General features: G+C 42.5%; 1 protein-coding gene across 2 annotated transcripts in view; it reads right to left on the bottom strand.

Annotated features, from left to right (window-relative positions):
- LOC142661816 (tumor protein p73-like) overlaps positions 1-24,487 on the bottom strand; it is a 74,573-nt gene that overhangs the window by 29,216 nt on the left and 20,870 nt on the right. For both annotated transcript variants that reach the window (XM_075839411.1, XM_075839412.1), the window contains exon 4: positions 16,318-16,563. In XM_075839411.1, coding sequence (XP_075695526.1) covers positions 16,318-16,563 — 246 coding nt within the window. The remainder of the gene's footprint in view (positions 1-16,317; positions 16,564-24,487) is intronic.

Here is a 24,487-nt window from a genome sequence, read left to right as displayed (position 1 = left end):
ATAACAAACTCAGCTCTGCTACATCTGTAAGGCTTCGTTCACATCTGCGTTGGGGTCCCGTTCTGACGTTCCGTCTGAGGTTTCCATCAGAACGGGACCCTGAACAGACACAACTGACACGAATGGAAACTTTTCCATCACCATTGATTTCAATGGTGGCGGATCCGGTGCCCGTGGTTTCCGTTTGTGTCTGTTGTGCACCAGACCCGTCGTTTTTCCGGAAGCAATAGCGCAGTCCTGTTTCCATCTATGACAAGCGGAGGCAGCGCAGGTAAGGTGTCTCTTTTTTCTTCCAGCTGTCAATCTCCCTCCTGTCTGTTCGTTACATCACATGTAATAGCAGGTAATTGGCCATTAGCCTCCGCAGTGTCATCCTGGCCCCGGGCCGAGGAGCTTACAGCTGGACGGGCACTAGACGTATCTGATCTGGAGACGTTGCAGGACGACCTGAGGTTTTCACAAAATATTTCTCTGTTGGATGTGACTAGAGGAATTCGGACGACGCAACATCCGATATTATACGTCAGGTTCTGTTCACACCTGAGTGCGGCTTTCCGTTTTTCGGCTCCGTCAGAGGAACAGAACAACGAAAATGCAGCAGGCTCCATTGAACAACAGAGACAAGCGGTGCTGGAGGGAACCCATTGGCTTTAACGGGTTCTGTCGGGGTGTCCTTGGATTTACCGGAAACTATAGCGCTATTTTTTCCCTGATATTTCCAGCGGAATCTGAGGCCCCTCCAATGTAGATGTGAACAGGGCCTCAGGAGTGAAGCATCAGGATAAAATATGGGAACATGTAGGCCGGGTTCCCACGTACAGTGAACACTGCGGAATCTCCGCAACGGAATTCTGTGTGGAAATTCCGCAGCATTTACAGCAGCAGCAAAGTGGGTGAGATTTAGAAAATCTCATGCCCACGCTGCAGAAAAAAACCTGCAGCGTAAACGTTAATAAATTGACCTGCGGTGCAGAATTTAATGTCAATTTATGCTGCGTTTTAGTTGATTTTCCGTTACGGGTTTCAATGGGGATGCAAATCCCGCAACAGAAAGCCAAGCTTTGCGACTTTTGCGGCGTATTTGCAGCGATTACGCCGAAAAAAAACGCGAATACGGAAAAGAATAAAAAATAATCATGCTTAGCCAGAACCCCCTGCTTCTTCCTGCAGTCCGGCGTCCTGGGATGATGTTTCATCCCATGTGACCGCTGAAGCCAATGACTGGCTGCAGAATCAAACATCATCGGAGGCCGGATTACGCGCAGCGAAGACGGAGGGGGTAAGTATGAGCGCTTTCTTCCGCAGCGGAAACTCTGTTCCAAAAACCGCACCAAAATGTGGTGCGATTTTTCAGACGGAATGTACTGCGGGTTCCAGGTCAGACACGTTGCGTGATTTTTACGCAGCGTAGAGGACCCGTGGGAACCCGGCCATAAGGCCTTGTTCACACCTGCATTGGAGAGGCCGCGGAGCCTCCATTGCAGATCTGGCCAACAATACTGGAAACGTTAGCGCAGCAGAGGAGCAGAGCAACAAAAACGCGGAAGCGCAGGCTCCATTGAATAACGGAGACAAGCGGTGCCCGACGGAAGCCCTTGACTTTAATGGGTACCGTCGGGTTTCTGTCGGGGTGTCCGTGGATTTACCGGAAACAATAATGCAGCAAGTAGTTCTATTGTTTCCGGTATTTTTGCAAAATCTGTGATGGAATCCCCTAACGAAGCCTCCAACGCAGATGTGAACAGGGCCTAGATCACCACAAAGTGGAGGCCAAGCAATTCTATTTACAGAAATATACTTTTATTCCGGCATCCGATAATCCGGAAATTCTGACCGCTGTCAATATTCTTAGTAGGGGTTCCCTGTCCTTACGGGTAAAGCTTTTTATACTCTTCTATCACATTGAAGGTACGAATATTTCCGGATAAACGGAATGTTACAAGGTTGGCGGACGTATCATTGCCATTCAGGACTCTGGGAAAGCTGGGAGATCACCCTGAGGGAGCTGTAATGGGACCAGATATGGCCGGAGTCATCTCTGACTACGCTGGGTCTGTGATGTCAGCGGTCGGGGGATTTTCTTCCTGTCCAGGTGCTGCCAGGCTGTCAGGTCTTGTCAATGGTCCCTTTTCATGTAGACATTCCCAGACAATCCTGGACATGTCTGGGATATAAAACTTTCCAGGAGAGGAGCCGTGTGTTGCGGGGGGCTCGGAGGTAAGTCATGCAGTCATTCTATGACACGGATAGAGCTCTGCTGCGCAGGAATAGTGTAGCCTGCAGGAGATACACACCGCACAACCCCAACACAAACATGTCTGTGCCGACAACCCCATCAAGTCCCGACAGATCCCCCATCCTCAGCAACAACATGACAAGGATGTATATAATGTGGGGGGGGGGGGGAGCAGGGTGCACAGCATGGCGGCTGGGATTACGCTCTACACCCCCCCCCCCCCTCTGCAGTCCAAATACAGCACAATTCCTTTAATCCGGCATTAATGGAATGGGTGCCGGATTATCAGATATAGTGGACATATGGCTACTGTACGCTTGAGTAGTAAAGGTGGAGGGGGCTACTATAAGCAGCGCTGTAGATGGAATCAAATGCTGGGACTTGTAGTTCTAAACAGGGACAGACACATCTGTGGGCTATGAGTGATGATTGGTGATGTCATTAATGTGAGATGTTCAGGTGAGTGACCGGCTGGACGGTTAAAACGGTCAGGGGGATCCGCTCCACCTAGGCCTTATTCACACAGTGCAGTTTTAATGCAGTTTTTGTTAATGCAGTTCTTGAAGCCCCAACCAGGAGTGGATCGTAAAGAGAGGGGACGTTTATAGGAAATATTCTACTTCTCTTTTTTTTAAATCAACTCCTGGTTATGGCTTAAAAAACTGCACCAAAATACTGAACCAAAACGGCACTGTGTGAATATAACCTATCACCTACAGATTGGAGTTCCAGTCATGTTTTATAATCGTCCCCATAATCTGTCCAGGCTTCCCCACAATGATAAGACTCTGCTTCTGTCACTTTTTGGTGTCTTCTTCTACAATTGTACTCACAGCAGCGCTCTCATGTCGGCAAGAGAACCAGAACACTGTTCATCCTGAGCCGCCTGGTGCATAACTATAATGCCAGAATTACAGTGAAGACTGACACGCACAGAAGTAACTGGAATACTTACATTTATTTTAGGGGGGAAATTAACTTTAATTTCTAAATCTAAGGGATTGTTATAAATAAAGTTAATTTTCCATGTAAATTAGTCTTAGGAATGCATTAAAGCGTTTTGTTTTTTTCTTAATTTTTTTCAGAACTATTACATTGATGTCCGTACATTGGTTAGTGTCTGTGTCTGGTACTGAAGTTTAGTCCCATTCAAGTGAATGGGACTGAGCTGCAATACCAGAAACAGCCACTATCAAATGTACGGCGCTGTGCCTTGTAAACAATGACATGGAGGTAGTGATTGCTGAAGCGCCACGGCCCCTTCTATTGGCTGACCCCACCAATCTGATATTGATCAGATAGATAGATAGATAGATAGATAGATAGATAGATAGATAGATAGATAGATAGATAGATAGATAGATAGATAGATAGATAGATAGAAAGATAGAAAGATAGAAAGATATGAGATTAGATAGATAGATAGATAGATAGATAGATAGATAGATAGATAGATAGATAGAAAGATATGAGATTAGATAGATAGATAGATAGATAGATAGACGTCGCTTGGAACCTTAGGGCCTGTTCACACCAGCGTCGGGGTTCCATTCATAAGTTCCGGCAGACCTTTCCGTCAGGGGAACCCATCAACGGAAAGGCAAACGGAAACCACAGCTTCTGTTTCATTACCATTGATTTCAATGGTAATGCTTCCGTTGCTAATGTTTTCTATTTCTCTCCGTTTCGTAAGGTATTAGGTTTTTTTACGGAATCAATAGCGCAATCAACTACGGTATTGTTTCTGTCAAAAAAAACGGAAACCTTACGGAACGGAGGCAAACGGAAACTATTAGCAACGGAAACATTACCTTTGAAATCAATGGTAATGCAAACAGAAGCTGTGGTTTCCGTTTGCCTTTCCGTTGATGGGTTCCCCTGACGGAAAGGTCTGACGGAACTTATGAACGGAACCCCGACGCTGGTGTGAACAGGCCCTAAGATCGGCAAATAACAGCAGATGTTTTTCACTGGACCTTGCTGGAGTGCTGCAACTTTTTACATTGTATATATTTATAATCTGATGTGGGCACAGAAATATCCTATCAATTATGATGCAATATAATGTAATATAATACAAAATAACATATAAAATATCATTTATACAGTAAAAATTCTTCAATCTGGCAGCCAATGATAGAACAATCCTGAAATCCTAATAATCCAGTAACCATTAGTCCAGAAATAATTTGGCGCATGTTTCCAGCACAAAATAAATCTCACAACACCAGAGGCAAATAACCAAATATCAGACTCCTCCAATTTAAAAAAACCAAACGGTGACAGCAGCCGGTCAAAAGTCGTCAGATCGCGCCAATATCGCAGGGATCAGACGATAATCTCATGTGTATTGAGACCTGTAGACTGACCCCCACATTGTGACATGCCCGATCCATTATTCCTGTGGGAGATAAGCCGCTATCACAGGAGTCGGGCAGCAGCATATCCCCCCTCTCCCCACTGAAATAAACATGCTGGATTAAAGGAACTTGACTATAATATGTAAGATGATAGCATTCCTAATGATGGATAATGGAGGGGCGTAGCTAGGGGGCCAGGGGCAAACTCTGCCCTGCCCAGGGTATGTAGATACAGGGCTATGACATTGAAAGCCTAGATGGAGCGCCTCTACATCTTCGGCCGGCCATAGAGGCTCACCCTCGTCAGACGTGACTCCATCATCGAGAGACAAGTTCGGAGCGTCTCCAGTTCCCCGACACTTGAGCGCAATTATCGATATGCATTAGCTCAACACAAACTTCACTTTCGCCCCTACAAAAACAAGGCGCCCGAGGCGGCGGGGCATCTGTGGATCCGCTAGCTGTTGTGTCCTAACACATTGGGAGCTGATAACATCGCAGTTATCTTCGGCCCTTGTCTGGACTTGTCTGTTTTGGGTAATTTTTTTACATTTTTTTTTCTTGAAAGGAAATGATTTGCCCAAACAATTACATTTTCCCACCCATCACCCCCTCCCCTCCCCCTCGTACAATACATTCCAGTCTGTGCAAAGACGACTAAACTCAACTTGCCTTTCAGTGTAATCATTAGATCCAAGCAAAAGCCACCAAGAAGAGAGGGATGGAGCCGCAGGCTGTTAATTCTTTTTGCACTCCTACCAGGCAGCTGTATTTGTGTCCTGGGACAGGTTCGGACAAGATAGCGCCACGGCGGTGATAATAATGTGTCTGTCATTCGGCTCTGGCATGTAGGATCTTGCAAACCGCAAATACCGTTAACTGGCTTGAGCGAATCTGTTACGACAGATCCTGGAAATAATGCAGGGATTGCAGTACATATCTGAAGGGTACAGTAACCAGCATGAATAATTTTACCTTGTTTGGTGTTATCCTGAAAAAACGGAGGTAAGCACGGGAATGTACTGGTCATAGGCAAGACCTGCTCGCTTCAAGGACATGTCCACCTCAGAACATCACTTTACAGGTAGTCTATAGAATTCATCTGCATCAAGAGTCACTGTGTACTTACATTACATATCTTGTACTGATCTTGAGTTACAGCCTGTATGATACTCCAGAGCTGCATTCACAATTCTGCGGGCTTCAGAGCTGAACTCTCACAGCACTCCCTGTTGGTTTAATGTCTGCACAGACCTTGCTTTGGTTATTTGCATTCTGAAAAGTGTCATCTTTACTAAATCTGTCCCCCTGCATTACTAGAGCTAAGGGATGTGTCTGATGACAAGCTTGCCGACTGTTTCTGAACACAAAGCAAAAATTGGTGTGCTCCTTGTCTGATTTCAGCAAAGCTGGTACCCAATTTCCCATATTTTCTCCACAATAGATGATCTAATCACAAGCAGAATAGTGAGTGCAGCTCTGGACTATAATACAAGATTTAACTCAGGATGAGTACAGGATAAGTAATGTAATGTATATACACAGTGACTCCACCAGCAGAATAGTGAGTGCAGCTCTGGAGTATAATACAGGATGAAACTCAGGATAAGTACAGGATAAGTAATGTAATGTATGTACACACTGACTCCACCAACAGAATAGTGAGTGCAGCTCTGGAGTATAATACAGGATGTAACTCAGGATCAGTACAGGATAAGTAATGTAATGTATGTACACAGTGACTCCACCAACAGAATAGTGAGTGCAGCCCTGGAGTATAATACAAGCTATAACTCAGGATCAGTACAGGATAAGTAATGTAATGTATATACACAGTGACTCCACCAGCAGATTAGTGAGTGCAGCCCTGGAGTATAATACAGGCTGTAACTCAGGATCAGTACAGGATAAGTAATGTAATGTATGTACACAGTGACTCCACCAGCAGAATAGTGAGTGCAGCTCTGGAGTATAATACAGGCTGTAACTCAGGATTAGTACAGGATAAGTAATGTAATGTATGTACACAGTGACTCCACCAGCAGAATAGTGAGTGCAGCTCTGGAGTATAATACAGACTGTAACTCAGGATTAGTACAGGATAAGTAATGTAATGTATGTACACAGTGACTCCACCAGCAGAATAGTGAGTGCAGCTCTGGAGTATAATACAGGATGTAACTCAGGATCAGTACAGGATAAGTAATGTAATGTATGTACACAGTGACTCCACCAGCAGAATAGTGAGTGCAGCTCTGGAATATAATACAGGATGTAACTCAGGATCAGTACAGGATAAGTAATGTAATGTATGTACACAGTGACTCCACCAGCAGAATAGTGAGTGCAGCTCTGGAGTATAATACAGGATGTAACTCAGGATCAGTACAGGATAAGTAATGTAATGTATGTACACAGTGACTCCACCAGCAGAATAGTGAGTGCAGCTCTGGAGTATAATACAGGATGTAACTCAGGATAAGTACAGGATAAGTAATGTAATGTACACAGTGACTCTACTTTTTATTTAGATGAATTATATATAAAAAATATTATGTACATACCCTGTAAGGATATTTGTGAATGTAAACAAAGCTAATAGGTCAAAGAAAAGCTTGATCTTCCTTTTCTCATTGATATCTGTACCTGTGACGCAACCACAAGCTGTGTGAACGTGCATTAAGGACACATTCATAGAAACATAGATTAGGTCCATATACGAATATCTTGAGACATCATCACATTTCCTCTGCAGACCAATCAGCTGAGAGGGACAGATTCCTCAACATATAGGGCACTATCTTACGCCCCTCCACCCCCAGGAAGTTAGGGTCCATTTAAAGTGCATTCCTTCACCTTATTTTGCATTTTAGATGGCGCCATCTACGTAATGGCTCATACCCCCAAATGTGGGGTCTAGAGAACCCAGTGGGTTGTCACCCATCCCACTATCTCCTCATCCATTTTGTGGAGCCTGCAGAGAGGAAGAACCCTCTACTACGTCCCTCCACGCTTTGGGTAATAGGTCTATGTATGATTATTTGTATGTGCCGTAGGAATGGCACTGAAAATTGCCCTTGCAGCACAAAATTTACAAAAGTAAAAAGTAAATATTGGATTCCTAGAATTGATAAGGAACAAGGTGTATAACATTTGTGGCATATTGGGTGGGAATGTTCATCTCCTATGTTTGGAATTTGCTATAAATGATCCGGTGATGAGATGTGAGGACGATCTGTGGATACAGGTTGTTGTATAGAAAAACCCTCGCAGCAGGATATAAGAATCGGTGCCCGCTCTGTTGTGTATACAGCACAAGTCTCACCCGCACACAATACATCCGTCTACACGATGAAATGTTGCCCGGCACCTGCTGTGTTATCCCAGCGCACAGACCAAGAACTACACCCCAAAACATCCCAAGTATTCTCAGGTTTCCAAGAGCAGATCCTAAGACCTACCCCATAACCAACCTACAAAACATGACCAGTCATATAAATATATATATATACTCATATCTCCTTATTAATAATACAGATACTTATTATATCATAATAGATAAGAAAATTAATCACATCACAAGGGGTCACTGGAATTATCTATCTATCTATCTATCTATCTATCTATCTATCTATCTATCTATCTATCTATCTATCTATCTATCTATCTATCTATCTATCTATCTATCTATCTCATATCTATCTATCTATCTATCTATCTATCTATCTATCTATCTATCTATCTATCTATCTATCTATCTATCTATCTATCTATCTATCTATCTATCTATCTATCTCATATCTATCTATCTATCTATCTATCTATCTATCTATCTATCTATCTATCTATCTATCTATCTATCTATCTATCTATCTATCTATCTCATATCTATCTATCTATCTCATATCTATCTATCTATCTATCTATCTATCTATCTATCTATCTATCTATCTATCTATCTATCTATCTATCTATCTATCTATCTCATATCTATCTATCTATCTATCTATCTATCTATCTATCTATCTATCTATCTATCTATCTATCTATCTATCTATCTATCTATCTATCTATCTATCTATCTATCTATCTATCTATCTCATATCCATCCAACCATTTTCCTAATACTAAGTACATCTCTGTATAATCTCCAGGGATCTGTGGATTTCACCCCTTGGCCTTTACTCTTTGAAAGTGACCAGACCATGAAATGATAAAGCCGGAAACTGTTTGCACTGTATTTATAAAGATTACGCTCATAAAACAATCTTGACTGAAAGGATAAACAGTCAGCGCTGTGAAGCCTGATACAAGACCGTGCAGCCTCCCGTCCTCATACATCCTAGCGAGAACCCCGGATCTGCATGTCCCATCATGTATGGCCAGAATCGCACTGCTCGGGGGAGGCGCTACACACAGCCGAGGTGCCAAAATCTCATTTACAGTGTTTGCAGCACCTCCATCCCTCCACATTAGCATCAGAAATAATTTATCAGCCAAACATATTCAAACCCAACTACCTGCTCGGCAAACAAACCAGAACATATCGCTCCCAAGCATGGGCGTAATTGTAGGGGGCAGAGGTCGCAGCACCTGGGCCCAGGGGAGACCCAAAGCCCCCTCTGTCACATACAAAGACAGACCCTAGTATTATATCTGGACACGGTTTTGCATTGGGGCCCAAGAGCTTCAAGTTCTACTTCTGCTCCCAAACGTCGTAATGGAGGGTGAAATCAGGAGCATTTACCCCTAAAACATTAATAAATAAATGGCCAACTGTCCAGTTGTGCTGAGTGGCCACCAAGGTTGTCATCCAGCATTCCATGGGCCCTGTATATCATAAAAATCGACTACAACCCTCCTGTTCCCTCATTCCCACATAGAGGTGTCTCTGAAGGTGCTTTGGGCACCCCTGAGCACTGGCATAGGAAGAGAATACAATTGAGTGTGACTATTGCTGCCATCAGAAGGTTTGTTGTATCCGGCCCGGTGGCCACAGGGAATTCCGGGCGAAATATCGCACCAAACTGTGTCCGCCGCGGAAAACTGCTGATCATTTAGCTGGCCTGCTAGCGGACCGGCCTCCTAGGATGAAATTTCATCCCAGGAGACCGCTGGAACCTGTGATTGGCTGCAGTGGCGGTCACATGGGATGAACCGTCATCCCAGGAGGTTGGCCTGGAGGGTAAGTATGTTTTTTTTTTTAAGTATACTTTTATAAGTATACTTCTGGGTAAGTATGTTTTTGGTTTTTTTCTGAGTTGCGTTTTTTACGATTCCGCCGCAATAAACGCAACAACTGCTATTTGTTTGTTTGTTTGATCTCCCCATTAAATTCAATGTGAAAAACCCTCAACAAATGAGTATCGATTCCGCAAATACAATTGACATGCTGCGGAAAAAATATCTGCACCGCAGGTCAATTTCTGAGCGGTTCTTCCGCTCAGTATTTACGCAGCGTGTGGATGAGATTTGTTTTATCTCATACAATTTGCTGCTACTGTATTATTCTGCAGATCTTCCGCAACTAATTCCGTTGTGGAAAATCCAAGGTATTTATGCAACGTGTGAACTGACGCTAACCCCCCCAACCATAACCCGACCCCCGCCGCACCTCCTCTCTGCTTGATTCTATGGAGATATATGTGTCACCCATCACGGGCTTCAGCGGTTCCTGTATTACATTAGTTTTGCACAGGGGGGGGGGGGCAGAAACTTCTATCATCATAGACAGGCTCCTGTCACACAGGTATAATGTATAAGAATATAGTGCAGCCTCCCTGTCTGTATACTTATGGTTTCTCAGCTTATATTGGAGAATATAGTGAGAATGATAATCACAGTGTCCCCCAGCAGGCAGAATTGGTATGGTCTTTAGCCGGTCGTGTGATGCTGTGCTGAAGCATCATAAAATTGATAGCAAAGCAGAGACGAAGAGAAAGCCGGGGAAAACTAAGAATGAAGATGGAGGCTTTTAAAAGCACAGACAAGGCAGTAGTTCAAAAAGTAAGTCCAGTATATATAAAAGAAGTGTAGAGAGGTATACAGTCGGGGGGGGGGGGGGGGGGGGGGGGGTGGGGGGTGCAGATATGGAAAGTTGTGTTTCCACTGGAGGTCTTCTTTAATACAATGGGTCAGTTGTGCTTTTTTCTGGGCGCAAATCAATTTAAACAAATTTATTTTTGATTTTGGCCAAAAAGAAATGATGTTTGGTCCTCACTAGACAACAATACCATACAGTGCAAAAATAATATCGCCATACAGTGCCCACATAACAGTGCTATACAATACCTACACAATACCACCATACAGGACCAAATAATACCGGAGCTACTCCAGACCCATTGGGCCCCGCTTTTCTCTATAGCTTTGGTGTTTGTTTTATGGTGACCTGGTGGTGGAATGATAGCGGCCCTGGGGGCAATTGCCCCATTTGTCCCTGCAACAATCCAGTCCTTAAAACAGGAGCGGGCGGTGTGTTACTGAATAACCAGTCAGTGCTGCTTTTCAGGAGACTAGAAAAGCTGAATGACAACTTCTGTGGGAGCGGTTATGGCAGCCATATTGGTTGTCACCCAGCTTTCCTAGCGACAGATGAAAGTAGAAGGATAATAATAAGACGGTGACTTTACTTGTCTCCGATTTGTTGATCTTTCTAACCAGTAAAATAAATCTCTATTATACGGAGGCATCCAGAGCGTGTTATTTGCCCATGTACCGGATGCCACCGGGTCCTAACACAAAGGCAGGCGTTCTAGATTCAGTCTTAGCTATGATGTCATGGCCTTTGAAGTGGGATTTTCCTCATGTCAACTCTGCAGAGGTGCCTTGTCTTACCGCGCCTCAGGCAGAAAAACACAAATCACTGGAGCAGTCACCTGTTAACCTCAATGTGAGAAAACAAATACATATATTGGCCGTGCTGTCAGGAGGAGCCAGCGCCAAACCAACGCCGTATATACAATGTCCATGTGATGTCATCAGAGCTCAGGACCTGGGACCGTCCAGTTTCCGGGCTGCTGGCCAAATATTTACCATTCCGAAGCTTCTAAGTTACAGAACACTTCCATACATCACCGCATGGCAAGTATTTGCCCCCTCTTATTAGTAGGTACAGCCATTCCAGCAACATCCATTGGTAACAGGTGCATAGACTCAAACATACAGCCATAGACACATAGAATGGGGAGTACAGGTGAGCGCCACATGGCACGGTCATGGGATCCCGCCATTCCCAAAGAGTGTGTCTTGGTACAAGCCTCGAAACAGAAGAGAACGGTGCTGAACTGTGTCGTGCAGCTGCGATCGGCAGAGTCTCTTTGCCCCCTAACTGTATGATATCTTTGTTGTCTGCAGCAAGAGCGTGGGAAAAGTATTGTCAAACCTCACTGCTCCCTACTTAATAAAGTCATAGGATCCATAGGGAGCAGTGATGTTTGCAGGACTTTCTTAGACCGTGAGGAGTCTATATATTTACTTGGACGGGACTTGGAGAAGGCGTGACAACTCTGTTCCCACGATCCAGCTAGGGGCATCCTAAGGAAGAAAGGACCCTTCTTAGTTTCAAAAACCTAAGCACATGAATGGCAATGGAATGGTAATTGTTTTGCTAATAATTGCATCTATTTCTATCACTTTTAGGAAACATGATTTTCCTGCATCGTGATAATACAGAGTGGCGAGACATTGCCAGCACAGCTTCAACTTAGATTCTTCTGCCAGATCCCCCCCCCCCCCACATTTAAAAGAACTAGTTGTGTGGGGCACATGGAGGGCCCATGCAATCCTCACCTACACCCCTTGTGACCGCTAATGCTCCAGGGTAAGAGTCGGCACATATGGACTTAAAGGGGTTGTATATCCATTCACCAGACCCCCTGCAGTCCGATTCTAGCAGGGTCACTTAAAGACCTAAAGAGTATTTGTTTTTTGCCCCCTCCACTAGTTATAACTTTTTTATTTTTATGCCGATGTTTTTTTAGGCGCCGTTTTGAACATATACATGAGCGCTTGATTTATATTGATTTCATGCTTTTTCATGCTGTTTACCATAAATAACATTTGTACAGGTTGCTACAGTTATGGAGATACCAAATAAATAAATATGTGGTCATGTGATGTAAACTCAATAAAGTTTATTTTTTTTTTACATTTTTTTTTCAAAGGGGTAGTCCAATGACAGACGTTTATAGCATATTCATATGCTGTGCCGCAAATGTCTGATAGGTCAGAGTCCCATCAAATCAGGTGCTATGACCCCGTTGTGCAGAAGAAGCCAAGCGGCCACAAAGGGGGGAAAACGCTTCTCCACTTTGCAGTGCCCGTTTCTCAGCTTCTATTGTACAATGTGGGTCACGGGACCCCTGTTCTCCAAAACGGTGGAGATCTCAGAATGTGGGATCCTCACCTATCAGATATTTATTGCAAATGCTGCAAATATGCCATAAATTGTTGGTTACCGATAATAATCCTTTTGCAATCGTGGTGTTTTAGGGTTTATTGGGATTGGAGACTCTTCAGACCTCAGTAGGGGATCGCTGCTTTCAATCACAGCCGCCTTGCTGCAGGTAAAAAAAAAAGTGCGAGATTGTACACCGTGTTCCAAATTATTATGCACATTGGATTTAAGTGTCATAAACATTTAATTATTAGTTTTTTAATTAAACTCATGGATGTTATTGTGTCTTAGGGTCTTTGGATCATTGTAATCAATCTCAGACACCTGTGATAATTAGTTTGCCAGGTGTGCCCAATCAAAGGAAAACTACTTAAGAAGGACGTTCCACATTATTAAGCCGGCCACAGGTTTCAAGCAATATGGGAAAGAAAAAGGATCTCTCTGCTGCCGAAAAGCGCGAAATAGTGCAATACCTTGGACAAGGTATGAAAACATTGGATATTTCAAGAAAACTTAAGCGTGATCATCATACTGTGAAAAGATTTGTGGCTGATTCAGAGCACCGACGGGTTCGTTCAGATAAAGGCATAATGAGGAAGGTTTCTACCAGACAAATGAATAGGATTGGGAGAGCAGCTGCTAAAATGCCATTGCAAAGCAGCAAACAGGTATTTGAAGCCGCTGGTGCCTCTGGAGTCCCGCAAACCTCAAGGTGTAGGATCCTCGAGAGGTTTGCAAGTGTGCATAAAGCTATTATTCGGCCACCCCTAAACAATGCTCACAAGCAGAAACGGTTGCAGTGGACTCAGGAATACATGAAGACTAATTTTCAAACCGTGTTGTTAACTGATGAGTGCCGTGCAACCCTGGATGTTCCAGATGGATGGAGTAGTGGATGGTTGGTGAATGGCCACCATGTCCCAACAAGGCTGCAACGTCAGCAAGGAGGTGGCGGAGTCATGTTTTGGGCTGGAACCATGAGGAGAGAGCTGGTAGGCCCCTTTAGGGTCCCTGACGGTGTGAAAATGACCTCTGCAAAGTACGTAGAGTTTATGACTGACCACTTTCTTCCGTGGTACAAAAAGAAGAACCGTGCCTTCCGTAGCAAAATTATCTTCATGCATGACAATGCACCATTTCATGCTGCAAAGAATACCTCTGTGTCATTGGCTGCTATGGGCATAAAAGGAGAGAAACTCATGGTGTGGCCCCCATGTTCCCCTGACCTCAACCCTATTGAGAACCTTTGGAGCATCCTCAAGCAAAATATCTATGAGGGTGGGAGGCAGATCACATCAAAACAGAAGCTCTGGGAGGCGATTCTGACATCCTGCAAAGATATTCAAGCAGAAACTGTCCAAATACTCACAAATTCAATGGATGCAAGAATTGTGAAGGTGATATCAGAGAAGGGGTCCTATGTTAACATGTAACTTGGCCTGCTAAGTTTTTTTGGATTGAAAGAGCTTTTGATTTCTGTAAATATGACCTCCTGATGCTGCAAATTCAACAAATGACCATTTTAGTCTCTTTACAACCTTTAAAATGTTTTGATCTCTGTTGTGCATAATAATGTGAAACAAAAAAAATCTGTTATCATTAGGAGATTTGTTCAATAAAATTTGCATTATACTCCAACGGTTGATGGCTTGAAGATCATACCGACTGTCATTTGCATCGACTATTTAGGAAAATCAGCGAAAAATAACATTTGCATAATAATTTGGTACTCGGTGTAGTTGTCATATAGGGCCGACCAATGAAGAGGAGCGGAATAAAGCAACGAGTCACTAGTAACTAACGCTCCTGCGTGCTTCACTCCTCTCCTCTTCCTCATTTGTCTGCCTTATAATGATGATGAGCAACGTCTCAACTCCCAGTGTGAACATAGAGCATCCCAACCCCCCACCAAATTGTATTAGGGCTGCTAACTGTTGGCCAATGGACAGGCACTATATGGCGGCGCCGCGGCCCACTGTCCTCTATGACTGGCTGCTAGTCCATGATGGGACTACGGATGTCTCTGCACTCGGTAACATCAGGTAAAGGGGAAATCCAGTCAAAATGATCATCTGATCTGTCATGGATGAAGGTGAGAAGACAGCATTAGTGGAGTCTTTCATCTCGGACCACCACTGATTTCCAGAATGAAAGGGCGATATAAAGAGATCAAACCCTTTGGCGCTGCACAGAGATTGCTCTGCTATATTTGCGGGGCTTCCACTACCCCTGAAAACCAAGACTCACTTCACCCCCAGACACCAGTGTCCATCCTGTATGTACAAGCTTGTAACATTATACATCCCTCATTATATAACATGGCGGTCAACAGATGTAGCAGAGCTGACTATTAAGATAATTCCGTAAAACCACAGAAAACACACGGTGATGTCACAGAGAGTTGCGCCACATGATAAACCCAGCTCTGCTATATTTCTACGGAGATGGGCTGTGTCTATGTATGGTGCATCTTTTTTTAACTATCTGAAAGGAGTCCCCCAAGTTACTATAAAGAATAGAGCACAGTCCCATGGTTCTATACTGGACTATTGGATACTGGATAAATAGAATTTGACTTATAATATATACCCTGCAGTAATTTGGTCCCTGAGAGCAGATCTCGGGGCAGCTCCAGAGATCTCACTGTTTACATACAGAGCAGAGCGTCCATGCAGAGACATAGCTGAAGCTCCAGGGACCCAATGCTAAATCTCTACAGGGACCCCCATCACATGCCACTATAGTACTGCTGTCCCCGAATGTGGTATTGGCCCTTAGGCTGTAGGGCCCGGTATGACTGCAACTTCTGTATCCCCCTCCATCGGCATCTTCATCCGCTTCTTTCAACAACCTTTATTTATACAAGTTCTGACCCAAAAATATACATTTCATCTGAAGTGGCATCCCAAAGTTATATTGTCCCGTCCTTTTTTCAGTCATCTGTATACAAAAGTCTATACAAATAAAGTTTTATATGCAAAGTTTTCAATAAATTTCACACTCCCGGGATCAGATATAACCAGTGTCATCTCAACGTCAAATCTGAAACCCTAAAAATGGGTCAAAATTGTCTCAGTTACATGACAGATGTCCCGAAATGTCTCAAGAATAATATGTTAGACATGAGACCCATCGACTATGACCCATAGACTTTTATGTGTGATATATGACATCCCTAATTTATAAATATGGTGGACACTTAGTGGTGTCGGAGGTATCAGAACCAGTTTAAAACTATTTCCACCAATTTGCATCTCCCCCAATTTACAATACAAGATACATGATTATTTTCTATAGGGGAAGTAAAGAGATGGGTAACTCACGGTCCACGTCGCTGACTTAGCCGTGCTGGATTGCTGGAACGTCACTTCAAAGTTGTGGGATCCTGGGTAGTCGGTGTTGGATGGGATGACCGGTGCTGGAGACATGGCGTCAAAGGTGGAGCTGGGCTGGGAGTAGGGGGAATGTGTGGGGACATTCGAGTTGTGGTCGGGGTTGTAGGGACTGGTGGAGGCTGCTCTGCTTCCGATACTCTGATCCATGGTGTTATTCAGCAAACTGAATTGAGACTGCAGACAAGGAGGAAAGGGGAGGAGGGAAAAAAAGAACACACAGGTAAGAGGGATTGAAGCATCAGCGGCATCTTAGCACTGGAAAGATCTTGTTACAGGACTCTTAAAGGACTTGCTCACTTTGGAGTCATTTGCAAAATTTCCTGAGGGTGTTTTTTTTTTTTTTTTACCTTTTTGGTAACAGGTCAACACTTGTCAGAGGATTGAATGACAGGTTTTGTTGTGAGCACCCTCTAAGTACAGGAATACCTCAGCGCTACTCAGTGCAAGCTGCACCCTTAGAGAGTCTAAAGAGCAGGAAAGACTTTGCAAAATGTGTCATATAAAAAAAAAAAGGACTATTTACACAGCCTCGAACATCTAAAAGTACTACAGGTCCATGAGCCTTTAATATTCTAGGTTGTCTTGGTTTCCCAGAACATAATAGATGCTGGGTGACAACTTTGTAATGGCCGCCACTAGGGTATCTTCACATGTACATGTTTTGGTTTCATTAAAGGGCTTGTCCACTTTTTACAATCCCTTTTTGGGTCCACAATAATAAGCAGATCACAGGGTGTCCCACTGTCTAGATCCCCAGCGATGAACTGTAATCTGTAGGGGGAACACCGCAGCAAGTATTCAATTCCCCTGCAGTGCCACCACAGGTGAAATTAAGCATTACATGGTGCATATTAAAATTAATAGGCTATCCAAATGTCCATGTAATGCACAACCGTACTGGGTCATCCAGCTCTATGTAGCCATTCTGTACTCCGGCTTATTGGTGGAGATACAGAATGAGGAACCCTCCTCGATTATCTCAGAATTCCTTAACAGGGTACTTGAGAATGTTTTTTTTAAAAGTCAGACAACTACTGTAAGAAAAAAAGATTTTGTTTTTAGAAATTACATTCTCATGCTGCTGAATAGACCACAGAATTTTGGTGGGACAGGATAGTGGAATTTTCTCTACTCTGGTTAACATTTCAATATCTTCTTTTATGGAAATCTTCATCCACCATTCAGCTGGAATATCCAACACAAGGATTTTGGGGAAGAATTATTGTTTTTAATTACCAGGTCTTTAGGACCAATAGATATTCTCAAAAGTTCCAGAAATTCTACCAAGTGCATAGGGAAGGGTGCATTACACCCCCATCACGGTCCCTTTATTGTGGTAAACTTTTGATGGTCATTTCTCAGGGATCTTTACCTATGTGAACAAATAAGTGTGAAGCCTACAAACATCCATAAAGCTAATGCACCACGGTTTTAAGTAAAGCATCTACAAGGTGTTTATTTTTGAACAGGACACATTCTTTCCCATGACATGGCTGTGACAAGGAGAATAGTCGCACCAGGGGTTATGGTCTCCAGACATCAAAGAGATTGGGTTACCGGACCAGGATAATGTGTGTTCTAAGCATTACAGTGACAGGCAATGACGACGGATTAGGGGTGAGTGCACTTTGTTTATTGGTGTAAGTGCCTATGGGGATGTAGACACAGAACTGAAAGGAAAGGGCAAATAAAGGAATGGATTGACTATTTAATGACCCATCAGCCCTAATCACCCTATTATGGAAGAAAAGTAGCATTTCTGTAGGATCAGCAGAGTAATATCTGAACAAGCAAAACCAAAAATGGAAAAAAAAATTAGTCTGATCAGTAGATCAGGGACCTTCTAGGTGACGTATAACATATATTGCAACTATATTGGCCTTTTGATTGTAGTAGGTAAACAAGATAACATTTTTTAAAAATCCCCACTAAATATAAATCATTGAATTGTCCTATGTTCACCAGTTTCTTAGATGTGTCTGTGTCTGGGAAAGCTGGGTCAAATCCGGCTTCCATCGCAGCTCCGCCAAGGGAGTCCAGAATGGAAAATATAGGAGTCTGGAAAATTTGGGTTACGACAACCCATGTGGAGTTGTAGTAATGGCCATATTGGAGCACACAACTTACTCAGACATAGATATTACCAGAAAATTGCTGAATAGACAGAATTGAAAGGCAAGTAATTGAATTTACAAGGAAGAAGGTGACAACCCTAAGAAGGGGCATCTATAATAACTAGAATATTCTTCTACCTTTGTTGTAGATCATGCAGCAATAAGGGCACGTTCAGAGATGGCGCAAATTTTCCGCTGAGGATTTTGCCACAATTTGGCAGCAATTACTCAACGAAACTGCTGAAAAATTTGTACATGGAGGTTTCTTCCAGACGTGAGATTCCGCAGCGGACTTGCCGCAGGTTTCAGCCTTTGCAATCAAGGCTGAAATCCGCAGTGAATATCCGCTGCTTCTCTGCAACAGACTAGGCACGCTCCGGAGTGTAAATTCCACTCCACAAGTTATTTTCCGCACCGTTTCCTGCACTAAATAAACCAAAAAGCTATAAAAAGCAAAGACTTAATAATCTGCTGCAAATCCGCCTCGTCTGAACATGTCCTAAAAAGTAATTTGGGTGGAATTTTAAAATCTCATGTTAGTTCATATAATCATTGTATTCTTGAACACTTCATACAAGGTCATTCTACTACATCTGATAGTCCAGAAGTCCTGATAGTCTGGCAAGTACTTTAATGTACCTGATGTAAAACTGGGATTGGACCATTGGGTCCTGGGTAATTTTTGATCCAGGTTTTTTTCTATGACCTGTGTTCTGGAGGATGTGATACTATGGATGCCAGACTTTTGAAAAAATATGTTCTTTACCGCAGCTTGAAAGGTGACGCTGATGACATCACCAAATCAAGTTTTAATTCAAGTCCCGCAAATGATCTTCTACCTACAAACTGCTCTCTGCTTTGTTATCTCTGGGCTATGACTCTGTTCTCCACCTCAGAAAAGGAGATTGAGTGAAAGTTGCAAATATCTGGAAATATTATCCGAGGATCTGTGCGACACGGCTTATTTCCCCTGGTACATAATGACCTCATATCGCTGTATCAGACTCATGGTCCATACGGAGGGAAATCATTAATAACATTAAAGGGATTCTTATGCACATGAAGCTTTAATCATTACTTTTTGTTTCTCATCCTTTCCAGATCACTGCTTGCTGTCAGTAAATGGAATGGTGCATAACTTCTCATTTTACAACGATTAAGCTCTATTTACATAAGACCGGACAATCCTTTTCAAGGGTTTGTCTGCTTAAGACCACCCATTTCCAAATGCCCTGGGGTCGTAGAGGCGACTTTAACTCTGGAGGACCCGGCACGCCCATGTCTTACACAGAAGATCCGTTGATTTCAATGTGCACAGATTATATATTATTTGCGTTGTCAGAGAGAGCGGTTGCAAAATCTTCCACAGTATTCTCAAATGTTCTGCGTCCTCCAACGATTCCACGCATAGCAGAAGTCTAATAGAACCCATGTTCATCCTGAGCTTCCTGGTTCTTGAGTAGAATGGTACAGCTACAGAACTGGCAGAAAATACGGGCACAATTACACAGGCAGAGCAGTACTAGAAGTGTATAAAATGCTGATATATCTGGTATTCAGGGACGGATGAAAGATATAAACTATGAGCATCTTGTATGAGGTCTGAGACGTGATGCTGAACACTTCAAGGTGCAGATTGTAGATTCCAAATTTTCTGTTATTGGCCCCTACGGCATTGATGTCTGTAGTCTATAGCTGATCAGTACATCCTACATCTATCTATCTTTACTTGGTTTAATGACTTTTTCCATCTGAGAAGGATAGATGATTTCTGATGACTCAGGTGCGAGACGATTCAAGGTGCTCACCTGCCTACAACTGGCCCCTGGTGAATATTCATAATATAATTTACACTGTGGCCTTAGGTGGCTCCTTAGCTTCATTCTTGACTGTCACATCTGTCCGGCGAGGGAGCTGTGCGCTCTGGTTGTTGTATTACATAATTGCCTACATGAGCATCTATGTGTGTGCGCGTGTGTGTATGTGTGTGTGGTAATGTATATGTGTAATAGTGTATGATGTAACATCTACAATACTCACTATCATGTAACATCTACAATACTCACTATCATGTAACATCTACAATACTCACTATCATGTAACATCTACAATACTCACTATCATGTAACATCTACAATACTCACTATCATGTAACATCTACAATACTCACTATCATGTAACATCTACAATACTCACTATCATGTAACATCTACAATACTCACTATCATGTAACATCTACAAGGCCTCCATCATGTAATAGAGATAAGGTCTACAATCATACAATCATACAATGGCCAAAGGTTTCCGGATCATGCCACGGATTCGGATTCTCCATCATATTAATGAAAAGTCTCGCCACTATGTAATATTGACAATGTGCACCATCATGTAATATCTACAAGGTCCACCATGATGTAATATCTACAAGGTCCACCATGATGTAATATCTACAAGGCTCACCATGATGTAATATCTACAAGGTTCTCCATGATGTAATATCTACAAGGTCCACCATGATGTAACATCTACAAGGCTCACCATGATGTAATATCTACAAGGCTCACCATGATGTAATATCTACAAGGTTCTCCATGATGTAATATCTACAAGGTCCACCATGATGTAATATCTACAAGGTCCACCATGATGTAATATCTACAAGGCTCACCATGATGTAATATCTACAAGGTCCACCATGATGTAACATCTACAAGGCTCACCATGATGTAATATTTACAAGGTCCACCATGATGTAATATCTACAAGGTCCACCATGATGTAATATCTACAAGGTTCTCCATGATGTAATATCTACAAGGTCCACCATGATGTAATATCTACAAGGCTCACCATGATGTAATATCTACAAGGTCCACCATGATGTAACATCTACAAGGCTCACCATGATGTAATATTTACAAGGTCCACCATGATGTAATATCTACAAGGTCCACCATGATGTAATATCTACAAGGTTCTCCATGATGTAATATCTACAAGGTCCACCATGATGTAATATCGACAAGTTCCACCATGATGTAATATCGACAAGGTCCACCATGATGTAACATCTACAAGGTCCACCATGATGTAATATCTACAAGGTCCACCATGATGTAATATCTACAAGGTTCTCCATCATGTAATATCTACAAGGTTCTCCATGATGTAATATCGACAAGGTCCACCATGATGTAATATCGACAAGGTCCACCATGATATAACATCTACAAGGTCCACCATGATGTAATATCTACAAGGTCCACCATGATGTAATATCTACAAGGTTCTCCATGATGTAATATCTACAAGGTTCTCCATGATGTAATATCGACAAGGTCCACCATGATGTAATATCGACAAGGTCCACCATGATATAACATCTACAAGGTCCACCATGATGTAACATCTACAAGGCCTCCATCATGTAATATCTACAAGGTCCACCATCATATAACATCTACAAGGTCCACCATGATGTAACATCTACAAGGCCTCCATCATGTAATATCTACAAGGTCCACCATAATATAAGATCTACAAGGTCTCCATCATATAACAACTACAAGGCTCACCATGATTTAACATCTTCAAGGCCTCCATCATGTAATATCTACAAGGTCCACCATGATGTAACATCTACAAGGTCCACCATCATGTAATATCGACAAGTTCCACCATGATGTAATATCGACAAGGTCCACCATGATGTAACATCTACAAGGTCCACCATGATGTAACATCTACAAGGTCCACCATGATGTAATATCTACAAGGTCCACCATGATGTAATATCTACAAGGTTCTCCATCATGTAATATCTACAAGGTTCTCCATGATGTAATATCGACAAGGTCCACCATGATGTAATATCGACAAGGTCCACCATGATATAACATCTACAAGGTCCACCATGATGTAATATCTACAAGGTCCACCATGATGTAATATCTACAAGGTTCTCCATGATGTAATATCTACAAGGTTCTCCATGATGTAATATCGACAAGGTCCACCATGATGTAATATCGACAAGGTCCACCATGATATAACATCTACAAGGTCCACCATGATGTAACATCTACAAGGCCTCCATCATGTAATATCTACAAGGTCCACCATCATATAACATCTACAAGGTCCACCATGATGTAACATCTACAAGGCCTCCATCATGTAATATCTACAAGGTCCACCATAATATAAGATCTACAAGGTCTCCATCATATAACAACTACAAGGCTCACCATGATTTAACATCTTCAAGGCCTCCATCATGTAATATCTACAAGGTCCACCATGATGTAACATCTACAAGGTCCACCATCATGTAATATCGACAAGTTCCACCATGATGTAATATCGACAAGGTCCACCATGATGTAACATCTACAAGGTCCACCATGATGTAACATCTACAAGGTCCACCATGATGTAATATCTACAAGGTCCACCATGATGTAATATCTACAAGGTTCTCCATCATGTAATATCTACAAGGTTCTCCATGATGTAATATCGACAAGGTCCACCATGATGTAATATCGACAAGGTCCACCATGATATAACATCTACAAGGTCCACCATGATGTAATATCTACAAGGTCCACCATGATGTAATATCTACAAGGTTCTCCATGATGTAATATCTACAAGGTTCTCCATGATGTAATATCGACAAGGTCCACCATGATGTAATATCGACAAGGTCCACCATGATATAACATCTACAAGGTCCACCATGATGTAACATCTACAAGGCCTCCATCATGTAATATCTACAAGGTCCACCATCATATAACATCTACAAGGTCCACCATGATGTAACATCTACAAGGCCTCCATCATGTAATATCTACAAGGTCCACCATAATATAAGATCTACAAGGTCTCCATCATATAACAACTACAAGGCTCACCATGATTTAACATCTACAAGGTCCACCATGATGTAACATCTTCAAGGCCTCCATCATGTAATATCTACAAGGTCCACCATGATGTAACATCTACAAGGTCCACCATCATGTAATATCTACAAGGTCCACCATGATGTAATATCTACAAGGTCCACCATGATGTAACATCTACAAGGTCCACCATCATGTAATATCTACAAGGTCCACCATGATGTAACATCTACAAGGTCCACCATAATGTAAGATCTACAAGGCTCACCATGATGTATATAACATCGACAAGGTTCATCGTCAAGTAACAAATCAAAGGTCTATCATTATACAATGGACACGTTTCATCATCATGCTACATGTAAAAGTTTTCATGCCTTGACCAAATTCAAGAGTATACACTGTTGTTCTCTGTTATCAGCTTTCTCTTACAGCAATACCCCTTTTTCTATTCTCTTAAAGGCTACACCAAGCAACACTGATAAACTGTGTTATGCCAAGTGCAGGGCATAAAGGGGTAGTCCAGAGTGTCCCTTTAAGTAATTTTTTTGCTTGCTTGACTAAAACGAATAATGTTTTGGTGAAGACATCATGACTTTTCCTTAAACTGCTGAGAGTTAAAATCTTTCATTATCGCAGCGTTTGTCATACAGAGAACATGTAAATATCCTTCTATCGTTCTTCTGGAAAAATATCTCACAGATCTAACAATCTTAATTACAATACAACATTTGCCTTGCCCCATGTAGAAACTTCTCGCCCTGCAGATATCATGCTCTACATATGTAGCTAAGAGAATATTTTCGGTATGTCCTATAAAATATCTTACCTGCGATACAGATATCCATCAGTCAGTGGCCTGCAACCACCACTAGAGGGAGCGTACTGCACACGGAATCATACTGCTCCCATTGAAGTCAATAGTAAATCCGTCTGCAGTAAGCTCCCCCTAGTGGTGACTGCAAACAGCTAGATTTGTATAATTTAACTCTATGGGGGAAAGGTGTTTCCCACGCCAATCTTAAACTGTACTGCGCTAGAGTAAAATGCGCCAAATTTATCAAGAGGCGCACG

This window comes from Rhinoderma darwinii, chromosome 10 (assembly GCF_050947455.1).
Source record: "Rhinoderma darwinii isolate aRhiDar2 chromosome 10, aRhiDar2.hap1, whole genome shotgun sequence".
Taxonomy (NCBI): Eukaryota; Metazoa; Chordata; class Amphibia; order Anura; family Rhinodermatidae; genus Rhinoderma; species Rhinoderma darwinii.
This window is presented reverse-complemented; position numbering and strand designations above follow the sequence as displayed.